Source organism: Xyrauchen texanus, chromosome 8, assembly GCF_025860055.1.
Source record: "Xyrauchen texanus isolate HMW12.3.18 chromosome 8, RBS_HiC_50CHRs, whole genome shotgun sequence".
NCBI classification, from domain to species: domain Eukaryota; kingdom Metazoa; phylum Chordata; class Actinopteri; order Cypriniformes; family Catostomidae; genus Xyrauchen; species Xyrauchen texanus.
The window spans coordinates 42,405,646-42,433,468 of NC_068283.1; the positions used below are offsets into that span (position 1 = coordinate 42,405,646).

Genomic DNA, 27,823 nt, shown 5'->3' on the forward strand with positions numbered 1-27,823 from the left:
TTTTATTACATCTCATGTATTCTATAAACAAAACTGAAAATTATAAATAAGTATTTTGTCTCAAAATAAATGACAATTTCCAGGAAATTTATTAGCTACATAAATGTGCAACATTTAAAAAAATATATAAAAAATTAGATCAAATTTCCTCAAAATCAACCTTTAGACATAACACGCAAAGATCTCGTGGAACGGGACAATTCTGCAGTGTATACTGACAAACAGGTGTTTATGAAAGTCCTGTGGTAGTGTTTGCTGCTATTTAGTGTTTTGGGAGAAAATAAAATCAATGGAGCATTTTACCCCGTTGTACCCTACTACTGTCTCAACAATAATGACAAACAAACATGTTACATTTTCTTCATTTCATCATTAAATACAAATAAATACGCCACCACATGTTCACCACATGGCACTTTTCCTGCTTTGAGTAAATATTGTGTCAAATAAAATAAGTGTTTCATTTTAATTCAGTAATTTCGAATGTATTCATTTATTACATATTAGCACCTCTAAATCTGAGGCCATGTTCTCAGCAGGAAACCGATGGCGTGCGTACTACGGGTAGGGAAGGAGGTATTGCCCCAAGTGAAGGAGTTCAAGTACCTCGGGGTCTTGTTCACGAGTGAGGGGACAATGGAGCGGGAGGTTGGCCGGAGAATCGGGGCAGCGGGGGCGGTATTGCCCTCGCTCTATCGCACCGTTGTCACGAAAAGAGAGCTGAGCCGGAAGGCAAAGCTCTCGATCTACCGGTCAATTTTCATTCCTACCCTCACCTATGGTCATGAAGGCTGGGTCATGACCGAAAGAACTAGGTCGCGAGTACAAGCGGCCGAAATGGGCTTCCTCAGAAGAGTGGTGGGCTTCTCCCTTAGAGATAGGGTGAGGAGCTCAGTCATCCGTGAGGAGCTCGGAGTAGAGCCGCTGCTCCTTTGCGTCGAAAGGAGTCAGTTGAGGTGGTTTGGGCATCTGGTAAGGATGCCCCCTGGCCGCCTCCCTAGGGAGGTGTTTCAGGCACGTCCAGCTGGGAGGAGGCCTCGGGGAAGACCCAGGACTAGGTGGAGAGATTACATCTCCACACTGGCCTGGGAACGCCTCGGGGTCCCCCAGTCAGAGCTGGTTAATGTGGCTCGGGATAGGGAAGTTTGGGGCTCCCTGCTGGAGCTGCTGCCCCCGTGACCCGACTTCGGATAAGCAGTTGAAGATGGATGGCTAGCTGTCATTGAAGGGGTGTAATTTCAGAATTGCACAAACTAGCGACCCAAACACTTTGATCTTACTTCTACCCGTCTCTGTATATTGAGTATGGATAAGAGAAAGTCTTTTAACTAGAGATGCATCAATGCATCGGCCGATAAAGGCAAATATCTACACTATCAGACACTGGTCAATTGTTTAAAAACAGCCATTAATCAGGGCAGATTATTTCCTCTCAGAAAAACTCACTGGCCAATTAGCGAACTGTATTAGCGAAGTTGTGCTGAGTGTGAAAGGAATTACTTTGACAAGTTGAGCTGTAATGTGTAAACTCTGCACCGCTCAACTGCCGTTTACACTTTTAATAAAACGTATTTGATTACCTTCAGCGCTCGACACAGCAAGGACTTCGAGTTCATTAAAACTAATTTAACATCATTTAGAAGTCAGTTAATGTGAGTACAGAACAATAACACAATTAAGAAGTCTAATTTAATGTGAGCCGAACTAGAAGCTATTCATAAAGCTGGTAGTGTGAGTTAATATTGTGCTTTTTGTTCATAACTGAGACCAGTTACTCTGAAACATGGACAATAGAAATTTTGTTATTTAAATTAGCTTAGAAATGGTGTAATTATCAGTGATTCGAAACAAGGGAGCATAAAAAGCAGAACCACCAAAATATCAGTATCGGCCGATGTGTTTTCCTGGTTAATGGCTGTGCCGACGTCTATCCCAACCCCCCAGTTTCTCTGGATTTACTATTTATTGGTACGTGTTTGAATAAAATGAACATTTGTGTTTAATTCTATAAAGTACTGACAACATTTCTCCCAAATTCCCCCCAAAAATATGGTCATTTAGAGCATTTATTTGCAGAAATTACAACTGGTCAAAATAACCAAAAAGATGCCGTGTTTTCACATCTCGAATAATGCCAAGAAAACACATTTTTAAACAACACAATATTAATATTGAGTTCAGAAATCAATATTTGGTGGACGGCTGCCTACACGGGGTGGGTGTTGAGGAGCTCGCATGGGAACGCCTACCCTCTGATGCATCCACCTTCTGTGAGCAGTGGCTCCTTGGTGTAACCCTCTCTGAGGGATAACTCGGATGTTCAATCACAGCTTTCATGCGTCTTGTATGCCCTCTACCAGTCTTTCACATTGCTGTTGGGTGACATTATGCCACTCCTGGCGCAAACATTCAAGCAGAAATTCAACAGACACTTGAATGGCTGCCATACATGTAGAGATGCTGATTTAAGAAACATTTGGAGTGGTCTAATAATGTTTTCCAGAGCTGTATATATCAGTGCATGTATGTGATTCTCCAAAGTTTGAGTCCACTTGTGAAAATGTTTCTATTTTGTTCATGTCACGAAAAATGTGCTTATTTGATTACCGATCAGGAAATGTGTGGAATCTTAAATATTTCTTCATTATGTCGTACATTTTTCAAAAACACGCCGAGGGGAAATCACTAGCATGCAAGTACAGCAAGAGAGGAGCAGGCTTGATGTAGTCCTTCCTCATGATGACGCAGCGTGTTTTCTTCAGCTGAATGGGAGGTTAAATGTGACGAGACTCGCGCCACGCATCACGAGCCGATCAACTATTTAGCCCATTTCGGTGAATCGCACCTGCAAAATCCTAAAACTTTATTTCCAGGTTTCATTTATATTTTGAATAGACTTGAAAAGATTTTTTAACCCCACGATGTGGGTTTATGTTTTCTCTTTTAATCGTTTAATGTAATTTGGAGTGTGATCGTGGTTTAAGGGTGCCTCAAGGATGCCTTAATCTCAAGGATTAATAGTAGTGTTTTTGTAATGTCATGTGTTGTTCTGAAAGCAAAATGAAACACTGAATGTAGGATGTCATCCGCGCAGTCTGACCGAATCAACGCGGGTGCATTTTAACTTGCGCGATCAACCGAAAGTGAAGCGCTGTCGGCTCGTGATGCGTGAATGGCTTGCACGTGCTGCATGAGTCTGTTGGGTACTGCAGCCTCGTTACATTTGAACTTTTAGTTTAGCTTCCCATTCAGCTCATAAAAACATGCTACGTGATCATGAGGAAGGACTACATCAAGATGCAAACTGGAATGCAGGAGTGGAATTTCATATAAATTAAATAGTCCTCTCTCGCCGTTGCCGGCATGCCAGTGATTACCTATTCATGTGTCAATGTTGGGACATGTGTCATAGGTTGCCAACCCCTGTTCCAAGTAATCGGTATTGGTACACAAATTTTGTATTGGTGCATCCCTACTTTTAACACAGAAAAGAATGACATCACCTTTAAATAATGTTATGGATATAGATTGGTATTAGATGCATATATCAGCAAAATATCGGTATTGGCATTGAAAAGTCCATATTGGGGATTTTCATATCCATAACACATATCCTGCTCTCTAAACCGTTTCCTGCATTCTCAGACATTCTCCACCTTAATAATGTTCAGCTCGGGCTCGTGCGGTGACACCGTGTGACTAGAGGTCTGGTTAGGGGGGCTACAAGCTTGGAATGTTCTGTCTGCACTGGAGGGCATGTCAACCGATTTACTATCCATCCCTGTAAAGGAGTCTGTTTGTGACTGTGCGTAGGAGAGCGCGTTGGCAGGGAACGTTTGCGCATGTGCCTGCGTGAACGTCGGTGTGCGCGGTTGCACATGGGTGAACGGGGGCCCGCCAGAGTTTGGGCATGTCTGAAACCCATTCATGGTGGGCGGGCCGAGCTGGTCCAGAGAGAACGCCTGGATGCTCTCAAGACCAGAATCGTGGATCTCGTTGTACCTCGTCTGGGCTTGGCTGCACTGGGCATAGGCGCCCTGACTTTGTGCGGTCTGGCTGAAAGGCGCTGTAGAGGAAGCCATGGAACAAGACGCATGCAACGTCGGAGCAGATGTGGACTGAAGTAGGCCGCAGGGCTCGAATTTAGATGCAAGCTCCTGAAGGGTGCTGAGGATCTGCTTTTGGACCTGAGTCTGCTGGGTCTGCTCTCGCTCCAGACGACCCTGTTGATCCACCATCATCCTCAGTGCTACACCCAGATTTCTAAGTTCTGAACTCAAGGACTGGATCTGTTCTTGTAGGACGCTCACAGCCCCAGCATCAAAGCTGCTCCGCTGGGGAGGAGGGGAAGGCTGGTTGGTCATGTTTTGGACCGGTGTGGAGGGGGCAGTGTTTTGGGATGTAGTTCCAGAGGTGTTCGGGTCAGGGAGACGGATGCCTACACGGGGTGGGTGTTGAGGAGCTCGCATGGGAACGCCTACCCTCTGATGCATCCACCTTCTGTGAGCAGTGGCTCCTTGGTGTAACCCTCTCTGAGGAATAAAGGTTTGATTATAAGATTTGAAATATTCGTTTGAATGCAAGTTCTAAAATCAATCAACAGATTTGTTTATTTATAAGTAACTTAACGCCATGCCGGCATTCATGGCAATTTTGTTCATTCAGCCCTAGCTTAAAGGGAAGCTCAAGAAAGAAAAACAAATCACATAATTTGCATGCACACTGTCGATATTACAGGTGATTCTTACTACGTTACCATATTTGGAGGTCTGGGTGTAGTGAGGTCATAAGAGGTTGCTTGAGGTAACACAGCCTTTCTCCCATCCGGGCCAGAGAAAGAGGACTGATCTCGCCTCAGTGACAATGACATTTGCTGGCCAGTCTGCGGGCCACTTTCCCTTACCTTCGGAAAACAGATTGAAGATTACTATGGTGATAAACATAACCACTTAAATGAACAACAGATGGTTATAGGGTAAATCTAATTAAAAAACATGTCATGGGGCCTTGGCATCTCAGCAAGTATTGACGCTGACTACCACCACTGGAGTCGGCGGTTCGAATCTAGGGCGTGCTGAGTGACTCCAGCCAGGTCTCCTAAGCAACCAAATTGGCCCGGTTGCTAGGGAGGGTAGTCACATGGGGTAACCTCCTTGTGGTTGCTATAATGTGGTTCTCGCTCTCGGTGGGGCGCGTGGTGAGTTGCGCGTGGATGCCGGGGAGAATAGCGTGAAGCCTCTGCATGCACTAGGTCTCCACGGTAACGTACTCAAGAAGCCACGTGATAAGATGCGCGGATTGACGGTCTCAGACGCGGAGGCAACTGAGATTCGTCCTCCGCAACCTGGATTGAGGCAAAATCAACAACGATAAAATAATTGTACTCTAAAAATCAGGGATTTACTGGTGTCATGGCATTTACGGGAATTACTGGGGTAATGTCATGACAGAAAAGTTATAATATTAGATATAACTTTACACAGATAAGGTTAGTAAGCAATTTTAACACTGAGATAATTTTAACACGTGTGTTGTTTATGTCTTGTGTCTATACTTTTAAAATAGTGAGTGTTTTAATGTTTATGGATTGGCCCCCATTCACTTCCATTGTAAGTGCCTCACTAACTATGTTTACAACCAAGGGATTTTTTGTGACAAAAGGTGTAGCGCGTCAAAACGTTTACCGACATAGCTGATGGAAACGCAAATTATCGCTAAAATTTCACAAGTGTCGACATAATATTTGTACTTTTATCTCTAGCGCATAAACTCCATGTCGATACTTGAAATGTCGCAAAACTCGAGAAAATTGCCATTAACGCAAAAATTCATGAGTCATGACACTTCCAGGAGTGTTAACACAAATATCTCGTATCATGGAGAACAAATGAATGGCCACTCTTTGCGATTAGTTAAATCGCTGTATCCATCCGTTTATTTATTAAAGTTTCTTTTCCACGCCATTCAAAACAATAGACGGCAGTCACGGAATTAGCCCATAATACAAAAAAACATATAATTTCTGTGCACAAAGATGTTTTAAATTGAAAATGAGAGAAAAGCATCAGCCTTATTTGTTTGGAACACTCTATAAAATGATTGTTTAGCTTTTGAAAATATTAGGGATGCACCGATACCACTTTTTCTCTTCCGATTCCGATATCGGAAATCTCAGTCTCGGCCGATCCGATCCCAGTGTTGTTTTTTGCATAATCAGTTTAGAATATCTTTACATTATTGTGTGGAATTAATTGCATGTGCTCTTTAATATGTAAAGAAACACAAACCAATACACATTATTCCAATATAAATGTATAGATTATTAAGAAACACTTTATTATTAACTAGTTTACTGGATAATGTAGCAGCAAAATTAACAGTAATTGCAGTCTTCAAGTTTTCAGTAGAAAAGAAGCCATTTTATTTATTCAATAAAAATGTTTTTGCAAAGTTTTTTCAACTTGTATCTGGACTTTTTTTGTTTGGAGCCCATTCAATTGAAATATTATTATCATTTGTAAACAAATAATAATATATTATATTAGTAATATATAGTAATAAATCTAAATTGTGCACCTTTAACTTTAAAACCCTCAATCTTTCCAGGACGTCCTGTATGTGTCTGTTTGTAAGCAAGTTCACAATAGTTTAAATCGCTTCTTATTCAAATTCTGGTAAAATGCTCCTCCTGCCATTCTTAATGCATATTATAAGTGAACCGAACTATTGAGCATCTACATCTGAGATATTGTTCGTGAGTAGTGCTCAAATATTGCGCAACGTGTGAAGGCTAAAAATAGTCGCGAGTGTGTGTAAACGGAGCAGTGAAATTCACAGATGTGCTGGAGCTGGCGTGCATTTTATATGATTTCTTATTTAACATCCTTTTGTTAAGCAAAAGAGAGCTATCACACGTCTTCAAGTGTCTTTGAATACGAATGACTTTAATGGTGTTTATTGGTTCTTTTATGTCATTTTAGGAGCTTGACAGGAACAAACATGACTAACACACAGTATCGGATTTGGATCGGGCTCGTTGGACCGATACACGATCCGTCTAAAATCACCAGTATTGGAGCCGATACTGATCCAGGTATCGGATTGGTGCATCCCTAGAAAAAATGCCTGCAAAATTCTCTGTATTAAATTGAATAAATTAACAAATGAATAAAACATTCAATTTAAAACAAATAATGAAAAGATGATATTGTTAGGCCTATATAATGGCCTTTTCGTCACACAAACTTAAATTAGCCGTACCCTGTTCTGTAGATGAATAAAGTCGGCTGAATGACATTCTCTTGTGCTAGACTTGTGGTAATCAATATTACGCCACAAAAGCTGTCGATTGAGCTTAACTTGAATATTCAAGACATATTCTTGAGAGGTTTAGTGAAATGTATCCTAAAATATATCTATAATGTTGCTGGAATAAACAACTCACCCTCGCTCGGTGAAGCAAAGCCTTATCCAGCAGTCTCTTACGAGCCACGAGCACAGGGTTGGCGGGCGATGGTGTGTGTCGTCTTCTAAAATTTGCACCACTCATCACCCCAGAGCTCACCCCCGAGCGCGACGTCTGGATGCCAGCATGCTGCGTGCCCTGTGCCAGAGACGTGACACTGACAATCCGAATGTCCTCGTCTTTTCCCCCCTCCCGCGTTTCCCGTCTGCCAGTCGAACTCGTCCCGGAAGACTGTCCTGCTCTTGCATCCGAAGAAGAGCTGGCCTGCTGTGAGGCTGCGACCCGTGAGGCCTCTCTGAGGAGGTTACTCAGCTGGTGATCACTCCAGCCAACCTGCCGAGACTCACCGACACCAACCTCCCTTGCTGGCACCGACACTGGCACCGTATGGCTGCTCTTCCTAGCTGGAGCACCATCCTCCTTGCGAGCTCTCCCTTGAAACTCCTTCAAGAAAAGGTAGATGGCCTGCGCAGACACCTTGATGTTCTCCAGCTCTAGCACAGCTTTAATCTTACGGAAACTCAAGCCTGCTTCCCGCAGTTCCACGACTTTGCGCTTAGCAGCATCATCCAGCCTGCCCATGATGGAGATCCACAATACTGATACTAAACAAAGTGTTTACTCAATAGATCCTGAAATCAGTGCAAAGACAGAAATTATAATATAGTTAAAGTTAGAACTTTACATACGATTAGGTTGAAGTCATTACACCTTATTTTATAACCTCTCCACAGATTTCATATTAGAAAATTATAGTTTTGGCTAGTGGTTTAGGACATCTGCTTTGTGCATGACACAAGTAATTTTTCCAACAATTGTTTCAATTTTAATTGACTATATCACAATTTCAAGGGGTCAGAAGTTTACATACATTAAGTTAACTGTGCCTTTATGGAGCTTGGAAAATTACAGAAAATTACGTTACGCCTTTAGGCAATTAGCCAGTTAGCTTCTGATTCAATTAGAGTCAATTGGAGGTGTACCTGTGGATGTATTTTAAGGCCTACCTTCAAACTCAGTGCCTCTTTGATTGACATCATCAGAAAATCTAAAATAAATCAGTCAAGACCTCCACAAGTCTGGTTCATCCTTGTGAGCAATTTCCAAACACCTGAAGGTGCCACGTTCATCTGTACAAACAATAGTACACAAGTATAAACACTATGGGACCACACAGCCATCATACCGCTCAGGTAGGAGACACATTCTGTCTCCTAGAGATGAACGTAGTTTGGTGCAAAAAGTGCAAATCAATCCCAGAACAACAGCAAAGGATCTTGTGAAGATGCTGGAGGAAACAAGTAGACAAGTATCTATATCCACAGTAAAACAAGTCCTATATCAACATAACCTGAAAGGCTGCTCAGCAAGGAAGAAGCCACTGCTGCAAATCACCATAAAAAAGCCAGAATACAGTTTGCAAGTGCACATGGGGACAAAGATGTCTTCTGGTCTGATCAAACAAAAATTGAACATTCTGGCCATAATGACCATTGTAATGTTTGGAGGATAAAGGGTGACGCTTGCAAACCGAAGAACACCATCCCAACTGTGAAGCATGGGGGTGCAGCATCATGTTGTGGGGGTGCTTTGCTGCAGGAGGTTCTGGTGCACTTCACTAAATAGATGACATCATGAGGAAGGAAATGATGTGGATATATTGAAGCAACATCTCAAGACATCAGCCAGGAAGTTAAAGCTCGGTCACAAATGGGTCTTTCAAATGGACAATGACCCCAAGCATACCTCCAAAGTTGTGGCAAAATGGCTTAAAGACAACAAAGTCAAGGTATTGGAGTATCACAAAACCCTAACCTCAATCCGATAGAAAATATGTGGGCAGAACTGAAAGTGTGTGCGAGCAGGAGTCCTACAAACCTGACTCAGTTACACCAGTTCTGTCTGGAGGAATGGGACACAACTCCAGAAACTTATTGTGAGAAGCTTGTGGAAGAATGCCCAAAACATTTGACCCAAGATAAACAATTTAAAGGCAATGCTACCAAATACTGACAAAGTGTATGTAAACTTCTGACCCACTGGGAATGTGATGAAAGAAAGAAAATATATATATATATATGGTATACATACAATGGTCAAGCCAATCCAGTATTCAACACATTAACTGAATATTCTGGGACTCTTAATATAAATTAAGCTCAATCGACAGAATTAGTGGTGTAATATTGATAACCTCAAAAATGATTTAGACCCAACTCTCCTTTTCTTTAAAAAAGGCAAAAATGGAGGTTACAGTGAGCCACTAACAATGGAAGTGAATGTGGCCAATTAGCAGTGTTGGGTTTAATGCATTCATTCATGTATTTAAATGACTTTTTCATTGAAAGCAGGTAAGTAAGGGATTACTCTTAATTTTTCAGTAATTTAATTAGTTACTTCTGATGTAATTGCGTTACATACTGTATAGACTATAGAACAATTCTATATAAAACTAAAGTGAATTTTAAAATCTAAATTGAATGTCTAATGTTAAAATGTATGATTTCTAATGTAATGCTGCCCCTTTAAATTCTTTGGCCAGTTCATGAATAATTGATTTGATTTATTTGTAAGAATTAAAAGAACAGTTTCATGCCAATCCTTGTATTTTTCATCTGGTCGAGGTTAATCAGGGTTTTAGAAAGTAATTAGTAATAAGTAATGTAATTACTTTACAGACAGCGTAATTAGTACACTAATCTAATGATGTAATTAGTAGTTAGTAATGAATTACTTACCCAACACTGCCAATAAGTAAATGTTAAAATATTCACTGTTTAAAAAGTATTGCCACAAGACATAAACAATATGTGTGTTAACATGATTTTAGTGTGATAAAATCACTTACTAACCTTATATGTATGGCTCTGTCCCGTTTTACAACTTCGTTGCCATGACGACGTAACGCCGTAAACCCTAACACCCTAAAAGAAAAAACATAAAAACAACTGTTTAAACAACTTTACTGCACAAATAATGCACAAGTTTTAGCAGAAGCATAATAACTTTTACAATTCTGTTAACTACATACAAAGCTTTGAATGGTCTCCGCAGTACTTAAGTGACCTTCTACTATAGGGGTGCACCATATTGGAAAAAACTGACATTGCGATATTTTGTTTTTCTGCGATATGTATTGCGATATGAAGAAATACAGGATGACTTCACCAGATGACATGAATAGCTCTATTTGAGAATAATTAATTATTCTAGAATGATTGGGGTGATTTTGTAGGGAACTGCATCTTCATGGAAAAGAAACGGAAAATTACTTTTTGACTTATTTTTGGTAGATTATTTTATTATAATAATTAATACACTGTTTAATTCACCATGGTTCCATTGTATTCATGTAATACTCCTCTATCAATTCACCCTAAAGTCAATGACCTAACATGTTATGATATTAATAATAGCATGTTGCTTACCAGAGATGGGACCAAGTCACACATGTGCAAGTCTCAAGTAAGTCTCAAGTCTTAACCTTCAAGTCTCAAGTAAGTCTCAAGTCTTAACCTTCAAGTCTCAAGTAAGTCTCAAGTATTTTTTTCTTGGGCAAGTCAAGTCAAGTCCAAGTCAAGTCACCTTATTATTGTAAATTTACCTGCAGAATCTGATCTTAATAAAATGAAAAGACAAGATATAAGTACCTGTCAGTAAATTACAATACTCATGTTCAGTAAAATACATCATGGAATCAAACAAAATTGTAACTTCATAAAATGATTTATTTTTCACTTCTGCCAACAGTGTTTGAAATGTTTTAAATTTTCAACATTGAGTCCATAAAACAAATAACAGCTTAACATCCAACAGACTCCTCTCTCCCTCTCTCTCTCTCTCTCTCAAACACAGTTACGTACATTAAACTTTGTTACATTTCTCCTCTCTCTCTCACACACACTCTCTCTCTCACACACACACACACACACACACACACACACTCACTCACTCGCGCTCACACACACACACTCACTCGCGCGCTCTCACACTCCCACACTCACTCACTCACTCACTCACACAGAGTATATCCATAAGCCTATTTTTGCAATGTCTGTGAGTGGGAAACGTTGAGGTACCAGCGCGCGTGAACGTCATGGCAACGTACAAAACAAAGTACCTCGCGCGGGAAACACTTAACGTAAATGCGCGTAACTAACGTAAATCAAGCAGGCTAGTATGCAGCATAAGCCACGAAGTGTTGGCGAAATAAAAAATTAACGGACAGATTTTTATTTTCCAGAAAACTTCTTGCACAAAATAAATTCAAGCACTTTCAAGGACCTGTATCTATGTATGTTTATTTTCAAGAACTTTCCAGGGCCTTGAATTTTATTTTTCAGATTCACAAACTTTCAAGGATTTCAAGGACCCGTGGGAACCCTGCTATTATTACATTAGCTAACTACCAACTAACCAGATAAAATTAACAAATTGACAAGCACTTACTGGGCAGAATGGCTCTTCAAATGACGGACGAAATTGGAGGTTGTCGTCTGGCTGTCCGCGATCTTAACGTTGCATGTCTTGCAAAGCGCTGTTCGTCTTTTGCCATCTTGATAATAATTTTTGAAGCCGAACGATGACCCTCGGTAACGTTACCCCTCCGGCTGACATGTTGATTTGTTATCTGATCTAAGTGGGCGTGGTGTGCGTAAGGTACGAGAGGGCATGTCTGATGATAGCCTATAGTGTCGTGATCCAGTCATGACAAAACTATTCTCAGCCTGCGCTCCAGCTGGATCAACTTTATTTTTTAAAATAATTTATATATTTTATATTCAAACTGAAAACATGATGTGATTAACACTCAAGTCATTCAAGTCCTCGTGTCTCAAGTCAAGTCAAGTCCCGAGTCTTTAACTTCCAAGTCCGAGTCAAGTCTCAAGTATTTTACTTCTTGTCAAGTCAAGTCACAAGTCATACAAATAGCGACTCGAGTCGACAGGAGTCCAAGTCACCAAGTCACAAGTCCCCATGTCTGTTGCTTACCCTAAAATAAAGGGGCTCATTTGTGAATGAAGTGTCTAGACGGGATCCAGGAGCCTTTATCTCTGCACCCAACCAGGTTAAAACAGAGCATTACACTGAGGAAGTTTCATTATCACAATAGGGCATTAATGTGAATGACAAAATAAGTAATTTAACATTTTATTATATTACAAATTAGATTACAAACCTATTTTCATTTTTCTTAAACCCTTTGGGGGTTTAAGAACTTAAATAGTTGCGTGATTGTATTACATACTACTTGCGAACGCATCATGTTTTTAAAACCCTCTTTGGTAAACGTGTTAATTGGTACCATGTCTTTCACAAGGTGAAATGTGTGATTTTTCTCTGCCGTTTGGAAACTTACACTCGACATACAAAGATTTGTGGCGCTGACTTAAATGATCAAACAAACTGGTCATGTTTCCTCGTGTTGTGGCAACAATCGCAAGACAATCTCGACAAAGTACCTGTTTCTGGTCAACATCATCCTGTCTGTAGACAAAATATTTCCATATAACTGACAATGCATTTCATTTTGCAACCAAATCCTCCATTTCTTTTGGCGCAAGCAGAGCCTGAACGTCAACAACGTGCAGCAATGAACGTTTTTTTTTAATTATAATAAACTCTGTGTATCTATGAACCCATAAACCGGAGTAAATTACGTAATATCAGACAGATATAATGCTACTTTTCCTATTGGAAAAAAAACATTGTAGACTATATGTTTATCTTACTACATCGCACGTTCTGCGATGGGACTATTCTGGATGCGCACATGGCGATGTCGATGCTGAAACTATATATTATGCAGCCCTACCTTCTACCACGTTCATTACGATCACAAAATTCTGGCCTGTTAATTGTTCGTAGAATATCAAAATCCACTAAAAGAGGAAGATCCTTTTCATATTTGGCTCGTAAACTATGGAATAGTCTCCCTAACACTGTTCGAGATGCAGACACACTCTCTCAGTTTAAGTCTAGACTAAAGACTCGTCTATTTAGCCAGGCATACACTTTTCATACACAGAAACATTTCTAATAATCTCTAACTCTGAACTAAATTGAATGGCATCTATGCTAATATAATTGTATTTGTTTCCCTGTCTCAGCCTCAAGATTCATATCAGAGGTCACCAGAGCCGGCCAGATCCAGCTCCGTTCCTGCTCCTGTTGGACTTCACTGCTACGTGTCGCTGTGTGATGATGACTAAATGCAGCCGGTGCCAGCCAAACATCACTTCAGTCTATTATGATGGACTTCAGAGGATGAACTGATGCCAACTCCAACCATAAAACATGGGATACTTCATATGCCATTGTCTGAACCTTGGACTTAGGATGCACCACACCAAACCTCACCGAAATTACTGGCCAGTTGAACTGCGTTTCACATCCCTGATCTCTGCCTGCATCACCTCAGTCTATTGATGGACTACGATCTTTACATAGACTATAATTGAATTGCCAACAAAAGCACTTCATCAGCCAACTAAGAAAGAACAATTGCATCTATGTGAACTTCTGCAGTTAATCCAGGATGGACTTCAAAGACATGTGGTCATTAATCTTACAGTTCAAACACAATCAATGTTTAAACACTTGACGCTTAACACTTACTTAGTTTAATCGTTTTAAACCATGACTTTAACTATACATAAGTAATATTTACATTATATTCATGATGTTAATCAGAGGGGAACTGGCCCCCACAGTGAGTCTGGTTTCTCTCAAGTTTATTTTTCTCCATTAATCAACATCTTATGGAGATTATTACATTTTTATACACAATTTACAATAATATTTAATCAAAATACACAATTATAACTCTACCAATTTATAGATATTAGTTTAATTTTCTGTTCATGCATGATTTCCTGTAAAGCTTCTATGAAATGATGTGTTGTGACAAGTGCTATACAAATAAACAAGACTTGAATTGAACTTTTATAAAATTACAGGCTTCACAATTCTGTTTAAACTCTCCAAAAATTGCCCCATTGACTTCCATTGCAAGTGCCTCACTGTAACATCGATTTTTGCTTATTGACCAGCTTCCCAACTTTAACCAGCCTGACCTGTTGACCAGTGCCCACAATAATAAAAACAGACCAGACCGACCAGCGCTCTTGTTCCAGAACACACACAGCGACACAAATGGCCGCACAAAGAGATCTAGTGCACTAAGAACACAACTGAAATCGATCATTTTTCACCTGTCCTGTTGTTTACGCTTCAAGCGTCGATGTGCTTCATTATTACGTCACAATACAGAGCGTCCATCCGTATCAATAATGTGCATCCGCTTTGACATAGAGTTGTGATTTACTTGAAGAGGATTATTGCATGAACACACCCTCCCTGTCGCAGAAACAGTGGCGTCACACACACACACGCGCTTGCGTCATTAAAGCGTGACGACGGTTGGGACGCGCGCTGCGCAGTATCATGTAAGTCTGATTGTTTATTATCGACGAATATTTGTAATATAATATTATTGATACCGATATAGAGGGCGGGTGCACGCGGAAAAGTATTAGTCGCATCTCTTGTCGTGTATGATCGATATTTTGCGTCTTCACATCATGCGTTAATAACAGTAGCGTTAGCTGATTAGCATTAGCCACGGTGCTCAACACCGCTGTTTTAATAAACAGAACAAATCTCAAACTCCTCAGGATTTATATAATCCATATATGATGGATCACTTCCTTGTGCTGTTTCAGAAAATATCTTTCGTGCAATGACATTGCTGAACGGCATGCTGCTGGTTTAATAATGGTTAACGTTTCAGAGCATTGCCTCTTACAAACGGTGTTAAATTACCATTTGTATTTACGTATTGGATTTAAACAATATGTTGCCTTTTATTTATTTAGTTTGGTTGGTTCTGTCCAGTGTTGTTTAAATTAATATAAAAAGGTAACTAATGAAATATTTTACAGAGTAATTATATTACTGTACTAATTACTCTGTTTGTAAAGTAACCGCATTACTTAATATTACTAATTACTTTATAAAACCCTTATCAACTTTGACCAGATGAAAAATACAAGGCAAGACATTAAACTGTTTGTTTAACTCTTTACTGAAAAATATGTGTAATCCCTTACTTTTTATGAAAATGTAATTTAGTTACAGTGATTAATTACTAAGTAATGCATTACATCCTACACAGGCTTTACTAAGTCCTTAATATGCTGTTTAAAAAATGACTGCGGTACTACCACATTGTTTGTACCATGGTATTATTTGAAGTACTTTGAAATACCCCATGCTTACAATAAAAATGTATGGCTCTAGAATCTTATTGACCGTGCATCAATTTAATTCTGCAACCGTAATTATTTAATAGTTATGCTAATGAACTACGTTAATTGGCGGAAGAATTGTTAATCGTGATTATTATAATAAAACAGTTCTTTTTTACTTTAACAAGTCCCTGATAGCACACGTACATCTCAGAGATGTGTATTTTAGACCTTTTCATCTGGAAAGCATCACAATCAAATTAAAATCAGCTAAACATCTTAAAAAGGTCAGATCAGATTTACAAACGTCTGCTAAACATCTTAGAAAGATCAGATTTATAAACAATCAACATCTGCTAAACATCTTAGAAAGATCAGATTTACAAACAATCAACATCTGCTAAACCTTCACTTCTTCACCTCTGGAAGACACATTTATTTTTGGTCGTTTGCTCATCTGCAATGCGTCGGAGACATTTCCTCGCAGATGTGTTTGAGATGTTTATGACTTAGAATGTTTGTAAATATGGCCTCTAAGATGTTCAGCAGATTTTAATTACATTGTGAGGCTTTCCAGATGAAAAGATCTAAAACAGACTTCTCAGAGATGTCGTCTGCTATCTGGGAATGTATTCTGAGATAGTGCACACATCTCTCCTGTGCACAGTACATTAATAAAAAAATGTATTGTTCACACAGGGCACCTTCACCGACCAAGCGCGGAGAGCGTTCTGAAGACAAGCCCAAAGAGCGAGGGAAGGAGAAGGCTGCGGGAAAGGAGGGAGCAGAGAAAGAGAGGGGCAGAGAGAAGATCCGCAAACGGCGCAGTAACTCCACCGGGAGCAGCAGCAGGTCAGATGGGATCTAGTTCAGGTTTAACCAAGTCTGTTAGTGCTAGTAAAGTCTCTTGGACTCACTCGTTAAAGTGTGTTCATCCACTGACAACCTCATTTTAGCTTATTTCTGAGACTTCTGTTGCCATAGTATATAGATTTATAAGCCATAGTTGGATCTAATTATGTTTCTCGATCCAGTTCTAGCTCCAGCAGCAGTTCTGGTTCCAGCTCGGGCTCATCCAGTGGGTCCAGTTCCTCCTCTGGTTCCAGCCACTCTGGTTCCTCAAGCTCCTCTCGTTCTTCAAGCTCATCCGGGTCTTCTGGGTCTCCCAGCCCGAGCCGCCGTCGCCACGACAACCGACGACGCTCTCGATCAAAGTATGCTACAAACTAAGTTTGCACTATCAATTTAGGCAACTAACCCAGATCGGGTGGATCCCCCCCCAATATGTCTCACTAAACTTGTGCCTGTGTTATAATCAGGTCAAAATCACAAAAACGTGGTGATGAGAAAGAGCGGAAGAGGAGAAGCCCGAGCCCCAAACCCACCAAACTTCATCTGGGAAGACTCACTAGAAATGTTACCAAGGTACAGTTCAACACTGAATGTGCTGTATGTCATGCAACTTATACAGTGACTGAGACTTTTATTAAAACAAAAACTCTTAACATTTCTTTTTCAACACTACTATCAAAAAGTGCACAAAACAAAAGGTTTTTCTGCAGAACACAAATTAATATTTTTAGAAGAATATTTTAGCTCTGGTGGTCCTCACAAAGCAAGTGAATGGTGACCAAAACTTTGAAACTCCAAAAAGCACATAAAGGCAGCATAAAAGTAATCCATATGACTCTAGTGGTTTAATCCATGTCTTAAGTGATCCAATTGATTTTAGATGTATCCTAGTGATTGATGCATGCTCTGAGCGCTAGATGGCGCTAGGAAGAGTAATCGAGCTTGAAATCACGACCACCAAGGAGATTGCTGATGTCAAGATGTACAGTGAGAAAGGAGAAATTTTGTGGTCTGTTCTCACTCAAAACTGATTATATCGCTTCTGAAGACATGGATTAAACTTTGTTTTATTTACATTGCAGAATAGTTGTAATTTAGAAGAAAATATGATTAATCGTGCAGCTCTAGTGGGTCGTATAGCTGGACTCCCCAATGTCCAATTTGTAAATAATATTTCTGCTGGTGGCTTGGAAGTAGGATTTTGCTTAGGGCCCCTGTCTGCTTGTAAATGGCCCTGCTAATAGTACAGCTCTGCAATCGACTCTCTTCTCCGGGACGGAAATGTAATCTGCGCTGGATAGGGGAGGAGGCTGTTGTCGTATGGTAGTTATATAATGTTATGTACAGTAATCAATGTATATATACATTGTCACATACCAAAATGTCTGTAGATAGTGAAATTTGACAATTGTTGATATCAGCTTATCACAACAAATAATCACACTAATTTATGTAAGATTTGTACTCAATTAATTATTCAAGACTACTAAACAGTCAGTGACAAAATAACAATACAGCAATGAATGGAAGCAGATAAACAATAATTTAACAAAAAATACAAATGAAGAAAATTCTGTGCTTTTGTTAACAGCGGTATCAATTATTCAAGTAAACATTCAGAATTAAATGCTACATGGAGCCTAATTACTACTGGTCTTCACTGTGTAATGTATATATACGTTAATACCTTGTAAAGCTACTAAAGTTATCCAGTCTAGAACAGTGAGTGTTTTTTTCGTTTTCTTATGGTTCTTTGATTTAATATTAACAACAGCAGCAGGTCTGTTAGGTTACATTTAATGCTTACAAGTCTGATAGTTTGATACAAATCTGCTTTTACATCACTTTAGACCTCACTCTCCGAGTTTACATGAATACCTCACCAAGACGGGTATTTTGCCGCAATTTTGAAATGCATTTCATCGTTCAGGCACGTATCCACATTACGAGCGTTAACGTGAGCGCACAAAAAGCCTCCTGTCCAGTCAAAGCATGCAGCTATTCCTAGATCGCTAGCTAAATATAAAATAACGCACCCTTTGCTATTTTCAACAGCAGAATAATTATTTTAGAATAAGGCCTTTGCTATATCGCAAATATAGCCGGTTATTTTTTCATTATTGCCATTCAGGCTAATTTTCTCTTTTACTTAACCCTTCAAAATCCCCGTGGGGACCCGGGGTAGAATAGGTCCCTAGCACCCCCTTGCTGATCGTAAGAGGCGACAAATGGGGCAACTTGTATGCCGTGAGTTGCGACTCGTGTCAGTGGAGGAAGAGATCCTGGTGCTTGAGGATTTTGGCCTGCTGCGGCAGCCATATATCCAACACATCACTTTGGCTCCTACTTCATTCAGACGAGAGGTTGGAATGGCCCATTCCAATCAATCAGCTTGTCAGGATTTGCCCTGGACTTGGTCCAGAATTACAACCAACTATTTAGTTTTCACCTCTTCCAGAAGGCACTGGCGTAGGGTCAATTGAGTAGTATAAATCTTGTATTTATATGCTCAAGTATATCATTTCTCTATCCTTGGTGTGCATCCGGTGGATTCCCGCAGCACTGTACATCCCCTTGTAGGACTCCGAGGTGGGTGAGGAGCAGAGATGATGAATTTATTCTTTCTAAACATGGCAAATAAACAAAATACCAAAAAACGGATACTGGAACAAGACTTGGAAGTCGAACCAACCACTAACCTGTTTTCTTCAAAAGAAGGAAGTTGGCAAAGATTTATTTTACTTGAGTCTCTATCAATTGACAGCCCTCTCACTAAACTGTCTCCTTTTGCTATTCAGAAAGGAATCACAGGAATAGCAGGAACAGTCAAGGATATTAAAAAGCTGCGATCGGGACAAATTTTGGTGCAGTGCGCTCGGAAAGCAAATTCAGAGAACTTATTACGAGCAACAAAACTGGCTGGAGTCACTATGAGAGCATTCTGTCACCCTTCTCTGAATAATAGCAAAGGAGTGATCCGCACCAGAGAATTGCAAGACATGGATGAAGCTGACATAACCTCAGAACTGAATCATCTAGGTGTGATTGATGTCAAAAGAATAAATATAAAAAAGATGGACAAATAATTCCAACAGGAACATACATTCTGACTTTTCTCTCTGGCGGGAGAGGTCTGTGAATTCAAATAGGATACCTAAGTGTCACTGTAGATATCTACATACCAAACCCGTTGAGATGTTTTAAATGTCAGAAATTTGGTCATGGTTCTGCTGGATGCAAAAATAAGGCTGTTTGCCACAGTTGTGGTAAGGATGACCATGAAACAAACTGTACTAATTCCGCTAAATGTAAAAACTGTATTGGTGACCATGCAGCCTCATCAAAGAAATGCCCTGCTTGGATTAAAGAGAAGGAAATACAAAAAATTAAACATACAAAGAAGATGAGCTATCCTGAAGCCCGAAAACTTGTTGAAAGTCTCCCTGCCTTCACGCTGAATAGATCCTACTCTGCTGTGGTCAAACCAAATATACGAGAAATTAGTACTCAGACGGAACTGACTTGGATTTCTACAGGCAAACCTCAAGTTATTAGTAGTAATAAGAATTCATCTCCACAAAAAGCAAGAATGTATGTATCCAAACTAATCCGACTCAAGATACCCAGTTGGAACAAAGAGAACCCAGAGAGAAAAAGAAATCTCAAAATTCAGTAACTTGACTACCAAACCAAGATAAACAAAACATGACAACCCAAAAGATGTCGAAATGTCAGAACCTATGACTAGTCGAAGTCGTAGTCTCTCCCCTAAGTGTAAGAATAAAGGACTTGTACCTATCCTTCCCACTTGAAGATGAGTGATCTTTTAGTCCAGTGGAATTGTCGGGGTTTAAAAGCAAATTTTGCAGAGCTGCAACGTTTAACTTCTGTTTTGAACCCCTTTTCCTATTGTATTCAAGAGACTCACTTATCTCCAAATGATCCCCTGACTGTTAAAAATTTTAGACTGTTTAATGTTTATGGACCAAACGCACAAAGACCTTCTGGTGGGTCTGCCGTTTTGGTTAAAAAGGATATTATTCACAGTCACATTGTACTGGATACCCAAATACAGGCAGTAGCAGTACGTATCACCTTTCATAGAGTCATTACATTATGCTCTATCTACATACCTCCCAGCGAAGTTATTACATTGAAAGAATTGGACAAACTCGTAGCACAATTGTCGACTCCATTTATACTTATGGGTGATTTTAATAGCCATAATCCTTTATGGGGAGAAGATCGATGTGATGCTAAAGGAAAGAATGGAGGATTTTATACATAATAATGACTTGTATTTACTAAATGATGGAACCAAAATTGATTTGACTATATGCAGTGCTGAAATCTTTTTAGATTGTACATGGCGGGTCTGGGACGATTTATGTGGGAGTGACCACTTTCCACTTATTACCTCATTTCCTCAATCAGATGTCCAGCAAAGACCTTCAAGATGGCAACTTAAAAAAGCAAATTGGCCTTCTTTCGAAATTATGTGTTATGAAAAATTTATTTCAGAAACTAGGGACAATCAGAACGCTATAGAAACTTTTACTGAACAGTTAATTGATATTGCAAATGAAACAATTCCAAAGACATCCTCTAAATCGCTCTGTAAAGCTAACCCCTGGTTTAAGAGCAGTGTAAAAAAGCTATCGGGGCTCGGAAAAAGGCGGAAAGACTTTTTAATAAACAGCCTTCGACGGCTAATTTTATATCCTTTAAAATTTGTAGAGCTCAAGCTCGCAGAATTTTAAATGAAGCAAAAAAGCAAAGCTGGAGACAATTTGTATCAAGTTTAACATGCTATACTCCCATGAAGAGGATCTGGAACATGATTCGCAAAATGAAGGGCATTGGAAATAGATTTAATATCCAACATATTAAAAAACTAGATATTCTCCAGACAAAGGAAATGGATACTGCAAATACATTAGCAGAATCTTTTGAAAAGAATTCGTCAATAGAAAACTGCCTCCCTGAGTTCCAGTCAATTCGAATACAGCAGGAAAGGGAAAAATTGAACTTCTGTTCTGATAACAAAGAAGTACATAATCAACCCTTCAAGATGGATGAATTAATACACTCTTTAAAATGTTCCCATGATACTGCTGTAGGGTCAGACCAAATTCACTATCAATTCTTAAAGCACTTACCCCAAAGCATATTATCTCTTCTTTTAGATAATTTCAACTCTGTCTGGTCTTCTGGACAAATACCACCCTCCTGGAAAGAAGCAACCGTAATTCCTATACCTAAACCAGGAAAAGACCATTCAGATCCAAATAACTATCGACCAATCGCTCTTACCAGTTGCCTCTGTAAAACGATGGAAAGAATGGTAAATAATCGACTCGTTTGGACTCTGGAGTCGAAGAAACAAATAAGTGACTATCAATGTGGCTTTAGACGTGGAAAGTGCACCTTGGATCAATTAATCCGACTGGAAACTTATATTAGAGATGGTTTCATTAGAAAAGAACATGTTATTGCCGTCTTTTTTGACTTGGAAAAAGCATATGATACAACATGGAGATATGGGATTTTGAAAGATCTTTACCACATGGGTTTTAGAGGATGATTACCCATTTTTATTTCCAATTTTTTGACTAGCAGATATTTTAAAGTCCAAGTAGGAAACACTTTGTCGGATATTCACAAACAAGAAATTGGAGTTCCTCAGGGAAGCATTCTTTCTGTCACTCTCTTCAGTATTAAAATAAACAGCATTGAGAGCATCATTGGATCTAATATATTCTGCAGCCTATATGTGGACGATCTCTGCATCTGCTATAGAGGGAAGAACATGAGTACAATTGAAAGACAACTGCAGTTATGTATTCACAAAATATATCAGTGGTCAGTTGAAAATGGATTCAAATTCTCTAAATCAAAAACAGTCTGTACCCAATTCTGTATCCAACGATCCCTTCACCTTGACCCAGAACTCTTCATTAATAGAGAACTGATTAGTGTCGTTAAAGAAATTAAGTTCTTAGGACTTCTTTTTGACAACAAAATGACTTTCATTCCCCATTTGAAAGCACTAAAAAATAGGTGTCTTAAAGCTATGAATATAATGAAAGTACTGGCAAAAACAAAATGGGGAGCAGATTACATGGTTCTTTTGAGACTCTATAGAACACTAATTTGTTCCCGGCTGGACTATGGAAGCATAATTTATGACTCTGCCAGAGAATCATATAAGCGGATGTTGGACTCAGTACATCATCAGGGCTTACGACTCGCCTTGGGAGCATTTAGAACTTCGCCGATGTAAAGCTTGTACATCGAAGCCAATGAACCTTCACTTCAAAACAGACGATTGAAGCTCTCACTCCAATATGCTATCAAAATAAAGGCAAATAAAACCAACTCCGCTTATTCTTCAATCTTCAACCCACAATTTACTCCTTTGTATGAGAGCAAACCTAAAAGTATCAGATCCTTTGGTATTCGTATTAAACCTCATTTGGAGAACTTGAATATAAATTTGAGCATTTTAAACCAAATACAATTCAATTCTATATCTCCCTGGAAATTAAAGAAGCCTAATATCAATTTGGACTTGACTCATCAGAAGAAAGGGGTGACCCATCCAAATGTATATAGACAGCAATATTTGGAAATAAGAAACCAATTCCCCTACCATGTACCTATATTCACAGATGGCTCGAAGATGAAAAACAGTGTAACGGCAGCAATGGTGACTGGAAATCAACGCTATGGAATTCGTATTCCAAAACAGTGCTCAATTTTCTCTGCTGAGGCTCGTGCTTTACTTTTAGCTTTGGAACACATTGAAAATTCTCTGCAAATTTTTTTTTATAATTTTTACTGACTCTAAATCCTGCCTTCAAGCAATGGACACTTTAAAAATTGACCATCCTTTAGTGGACTGCATCTTAACCAAAGTGGATTATCTACTAAATCAGTTCTTCAGCATTATTTTTTGCTGGGTTCCAGGACATGTTGGTCTTTCAGGAAATGAACAAGCTGATGCAGCTGCTAAGGAAGCTCTTAATCAGGAAGTTAACGAATGTCAAATCCCTCCCTCAGATATCAGACTGATTATTAACGATACATTTTAATTAAGTGGCAAGAAGAGGGGAATATGTGCAAGAACAATAAGTTGTATGTAATTCATCCGGAAATTTCAAACAGACTTTTTATCAATTTTAAAACTAGATTTGATCAAGTGATCTACACCAGATGCCGTATAGGTCAGACAAATCTGACCCATGCCTTTTTGCTTAAAGGTGAAGACCCAACCCTATGTGTGTTCTGTAATATTCCCTTATCTGTCAGACATATTTTACTAGATTGTCCTGGTCTTAACGCAAGTAGAATGCTCTTTTATGAAGTTACCTCGTTAAAAGACTTATTTAATGAGATTGTGCCTGAAAAGGTTTTGGATTTCTTGTCATATGCTAATCTTAAAAAAGATATTGTATAATATGACTTGCTATCTATATTTGTTTTGTTTTTATTGTATTTATATGATATCTGTATTTTTGTAATTGAATTCTTGCCATGAAAATAGCTTTGATTGCTGACATGGCATTAAACAAAACATACTACTACTACTAACCCTTCAAAAATCCACTTGTCCCGGACAAGCGTTAATGGCTACGTTTACATGTACACCAATACTGGGATTATTGCAATAATCGGAGTATAAGGAATAATTAGACAGTATTCATCATAATCATATGGTTTACATGATTTGGGCAAACCTCTTCAATCCAGTTTAAATGCTACTTGCCAATACTCTGGATGTGCTCCATCTTTTGATTCACTAATAAGTACCGGTTCATAAGAGTCACTTGTTTTAATCGAAATACATGTGTTGGATGTTGTTGTGTCCGCCTATGAGGACAAACTCATTTAAAAGATGTACTAGCCATTTTTTGTTTTTTTGCGGCATAGAAATACAGTATTTTACAACATTCCATTCAGACTGCAAACGGGAATTTACAATTCAGGATTCTGCAGTTGGGGAGCACCACAAAAACCACTAGAAAACTGTGCTAGAAACTGCTGTTTCGCATGAAGCTGAGAAGTGCAGCTTTTGTTTTGTGATGTTTTTGATCCTGTGCTTGAGCGTAACAATCCGTTTGCAGCATTGGCGCAGGCGCACCTTGGTCAGAGTGGAAGAAAATGCGATTAAAGCATTTACATGCCAGCATAAAGCGATTAAAATAGGAGTGCTCCACATATCTTTCTGTGATTTATCATTACTCTGATTATTAGCATAATTGCTAGTTTCCTTGTGCAACAGTTTAATCGCAGTATTGCCTTAATCGCATTGTAATCGCACTATGAAGGTGCATGTAAACGTAGGTCGAGCCCTGCTGAACTTCAAACCAAACTCTTTACCCGTTCCAAATTAAATATAAATCAAATTACAGATTTACAGGTTAAGACAGAATGAGTTAAAAGTCTGTTTTCTAATTTAACCATTGGGGGAGAAGGGCGTTGGTAAGAGAGGTGACCAAGAACCCGATGGTCACTCTGGTTGATCATGTGTGGAGATGGGAGAGACTTGCAAAAGGACAAACATCACTGCAACACTCCACCGATCTGGACTTTATGGCAGAGTGGCCAGACAGAAACCTCTCCTCAGTGCAAGACACATAAAAGCACCTGAAGGACTCTCAGACTGTGAGAAACAAGATTCTCTGCTCTGATGAAATGTAGATCGAACAATTCCAAGCGTCATGTCTGGAGGAAACCAGGCACCGCTTATCAACTGCGCAACACCATCCCAACGGTGAAGCATGGTGGTGATCACATCATACTGTGGGGTGTTTTTCAGTGGTGGGGACTGGTCAGGGTTGAAGGAAAGTTGAATGCAGAAAAATACAGAGATATCCTTAATGAAAACCTGGTCCAGGATTTTCTTGTAGTGAGCAGACTCTACAACAGTTCCCTCAATTATTGGGCCTGAAGCAGCAAAGCACCCCCACACCATCACACTACCACCACCATGCTTGTCCATAAGAATTATCTTTGTTGAATTCTGTGTTTGAGTTACACCAGATGTAACAGGACCCCTGTCTTCCAAATAGTTCCACTTTCGACTCATCAGTCCACAGAACATTCTCCCCGAAGCTTTGAGGATCATCAAGGTGTGTTTTGGCAAAATTCAGATGAGCCTTAATGTTCTTCTGGGTTAGCAGTGGTTTCCGCTTCGCCACTCTTCCATGGATGGCATTTTGGCCCAGTTTCTTTCTGACAGTGACACTTTATTGATGCGAGAGAAGCCTGCAGTTCCTTGGATGTTGTCCTTGGCTGCTTGTGTCTTCCTGGATGAGTCGTCGCTGTGGTTTTGGACAATTTTGGAAGGTCGGCCACTTCTGGGAAGGTTCACTACTGTGCTAATGTTTCTCCATTTGGAGATAATGGCTCTCACTGTGGTTCTTTGTAACCCTTCCCAGACTGATGTTTCAGTCTCCTTATTCCTCATCATTTCTGGATTTTCTTATGACCTTGGCACAGTGTGCTACTGGGTGAGACCTTTTAGTCAAATTCATGCTGCTGAAAAAGTTTTATTTAGGTGATGATTTGAAAAGGGCTGGCAGTAATCGGGTCTGCGTGTGTCTAATCCAGCTGAACCCCATTATGAATGCAGTTTCATAGATTTGGGGATTTAGCAAATAATTTTCACACATTTTGTTTTATGTTCGATTTGTTAATTGTTGAAACGGTTTAGAATGAGATATACAAAAACAGAAGAAATCAGGAAGGGGCAAATACTATTTCACAGCACTATATAATTGCAACACTTCCATATCTCGGGTCATTAATGACCATATCAACTAAAATTGTAATATATTAATCAGCAGCTGGGTCTAAATTGCAGTAAAGGAAACACCACAATTGTGTTTAATGTATTTGTTTAAAACAAATATTGCCATTTTTCTTTTTACTATTTGTTATTGTAAAAGGTTGCTGCATTTATATTTTTATTTTGGTGTGTTTTATTTCCTGTAGGATCATATTCAAGAGATCTTTTCGACTTATGGGAAGATCAAATTGATTGAAATGCCCTCAGACCGTTTGCACCCAAATTTGTCCAAGGGTTATGCATATGTGGAATTCGAGACTGCAGAGGATGCCCAGAAGGCCCTAAAACACATGGATGGAGGTACCAGTAAACTGAAAGGTGTAAAAAATGTTTCAGATTTGTTATTTGGAATTGATTTCTTACTGTGTTACCTGTTTATTGTCCTCAGGTCAGATTGATGGTCAGGAGATCACAGCGACTGCCGTCCTGACTCCGAGGATACGGCCTGCCCCGAGAAGACTGTCCCCTCCACGCAGAATGCCCCCTCCACCCCCCATGTGGCGCCGCACGCCACCGCGCATGAGGAGAAGGTGGGCTTCTTTTTAAACTGATTTTTAAAATGTTGTTTTACTGGCACATTGTGTTTATTGCATTTCTTGTGTACAGAAACATTGAGTGGTTCAATAGGAAGCAATCTGTCGCAGGGATCAAATTTAATTTCACTCCGTTTTGCACATCGCACCTGTTTGCAATCATCCAATCTGTGTCCCTGTGTTTGTGTATATTTGTCCTTTTACATTGCAGAAGGCTTTTTGACAGCTCACGCTTTTCATGTATCTTATCAGATAATTAGCGACAGCTTGACAGTTAATGCACTTTTCACAGGTCTCGGTCTCCACGGCGACGCTCCCCGGTGAGGCGGCGTTCACGCTCCAGGTCTCCAGGACGCAGACGCCATCGTTCCCGTTCGAGTTCCAACTCATCCCGTTAGAGAGACACTCAAGAAGAAAAAGAAGCTTTAGAAACAACAACAAGCTGTGGTTTAGCTTCTCTGATTCTCATGTTGCCCCATTGCTTCACATTTTACTTGGATGTGTTTAAATGTTTATTTCTCTCTCTAGTACCTCATGGTTGTACGGTATAAAATCTTTAAAGTTAGGGTGAATGTGCATTTTGTTTGCTTCCGTGTTGGGCTTGTGCCAGATGGTCCATTTTACTGATCCTTTTTGTAATGTGCTTTTTACTGGATTTGATTTGAGATTAAAGTACATGACCGTTTCTTTCCCCAAACGTTAACATTGGAGCACAGGATTGTTTCTGTCATTTTGTTAGTTACATTAGTGGTTCAAATTCCAACCCACAGAATTCATCTCAAGATTGTCATCAGCTTCTGTAATCCTGTTAAATTTAATGATCTGTAAGGTTTAAGACAGGAAATCAATAAACCAGTTTGACAGCTAAGAG

General features: G+C 39.5%; 2 protein-coding genes across 2 annotated transcripts; one reads left to right on the top strand and one right to left on the bottom strand.

Moving 5' to 3' along the window:
• On the bottom strand, nucleotides 1-14,820 carry LOC127647218 (uncharacterized). The gene is made up of 5 exons (XM_052131349.1): nucleotides 14,680-14,820; nucleotides 10,318-10,389; nucleotides 7,445-8,097; nucleotides 4,757-4,903; nucleotides 1-4,532 (listed from the first exon to the last, which is right to left on the bottom strand). The coding sequence occupies exons 3-5, from the start codon at nucleotides 8,045-8,047 to the stop codon at nucleotides 3,642-3,644; spliced, it is 1,641 nt and encodes a 546-aa protein (XP_051987309.1). The 5' UTR covers nucleotides 8,048-8,097; nucleotides 10,318-10,389; nucleotides 14,680-14,820; the 3' UTR covers nucleotides 1-3,641.
• Nucleotides 14,795-27,823, top strand: rnps1 (RNA binding protein S1, serine-rich domain). Its single transcript, XM_052131368.1, has 7 exons — nucleotides 14,795-14,913; nucleotides 16,414-16,566; nucleotides 16,749-16,928; nucleotides 17,034-17,139; nucleotides 26,566-26,719; nucleotides 26,808-26,949; nucleotides 27,245-27,823. Coding segments are annotated over exons 1-7 (843 nt in total). The 5' UTR covers nucleotides 14,795-14,911; the 3' UTR covers nucleotides 27,351-27,823.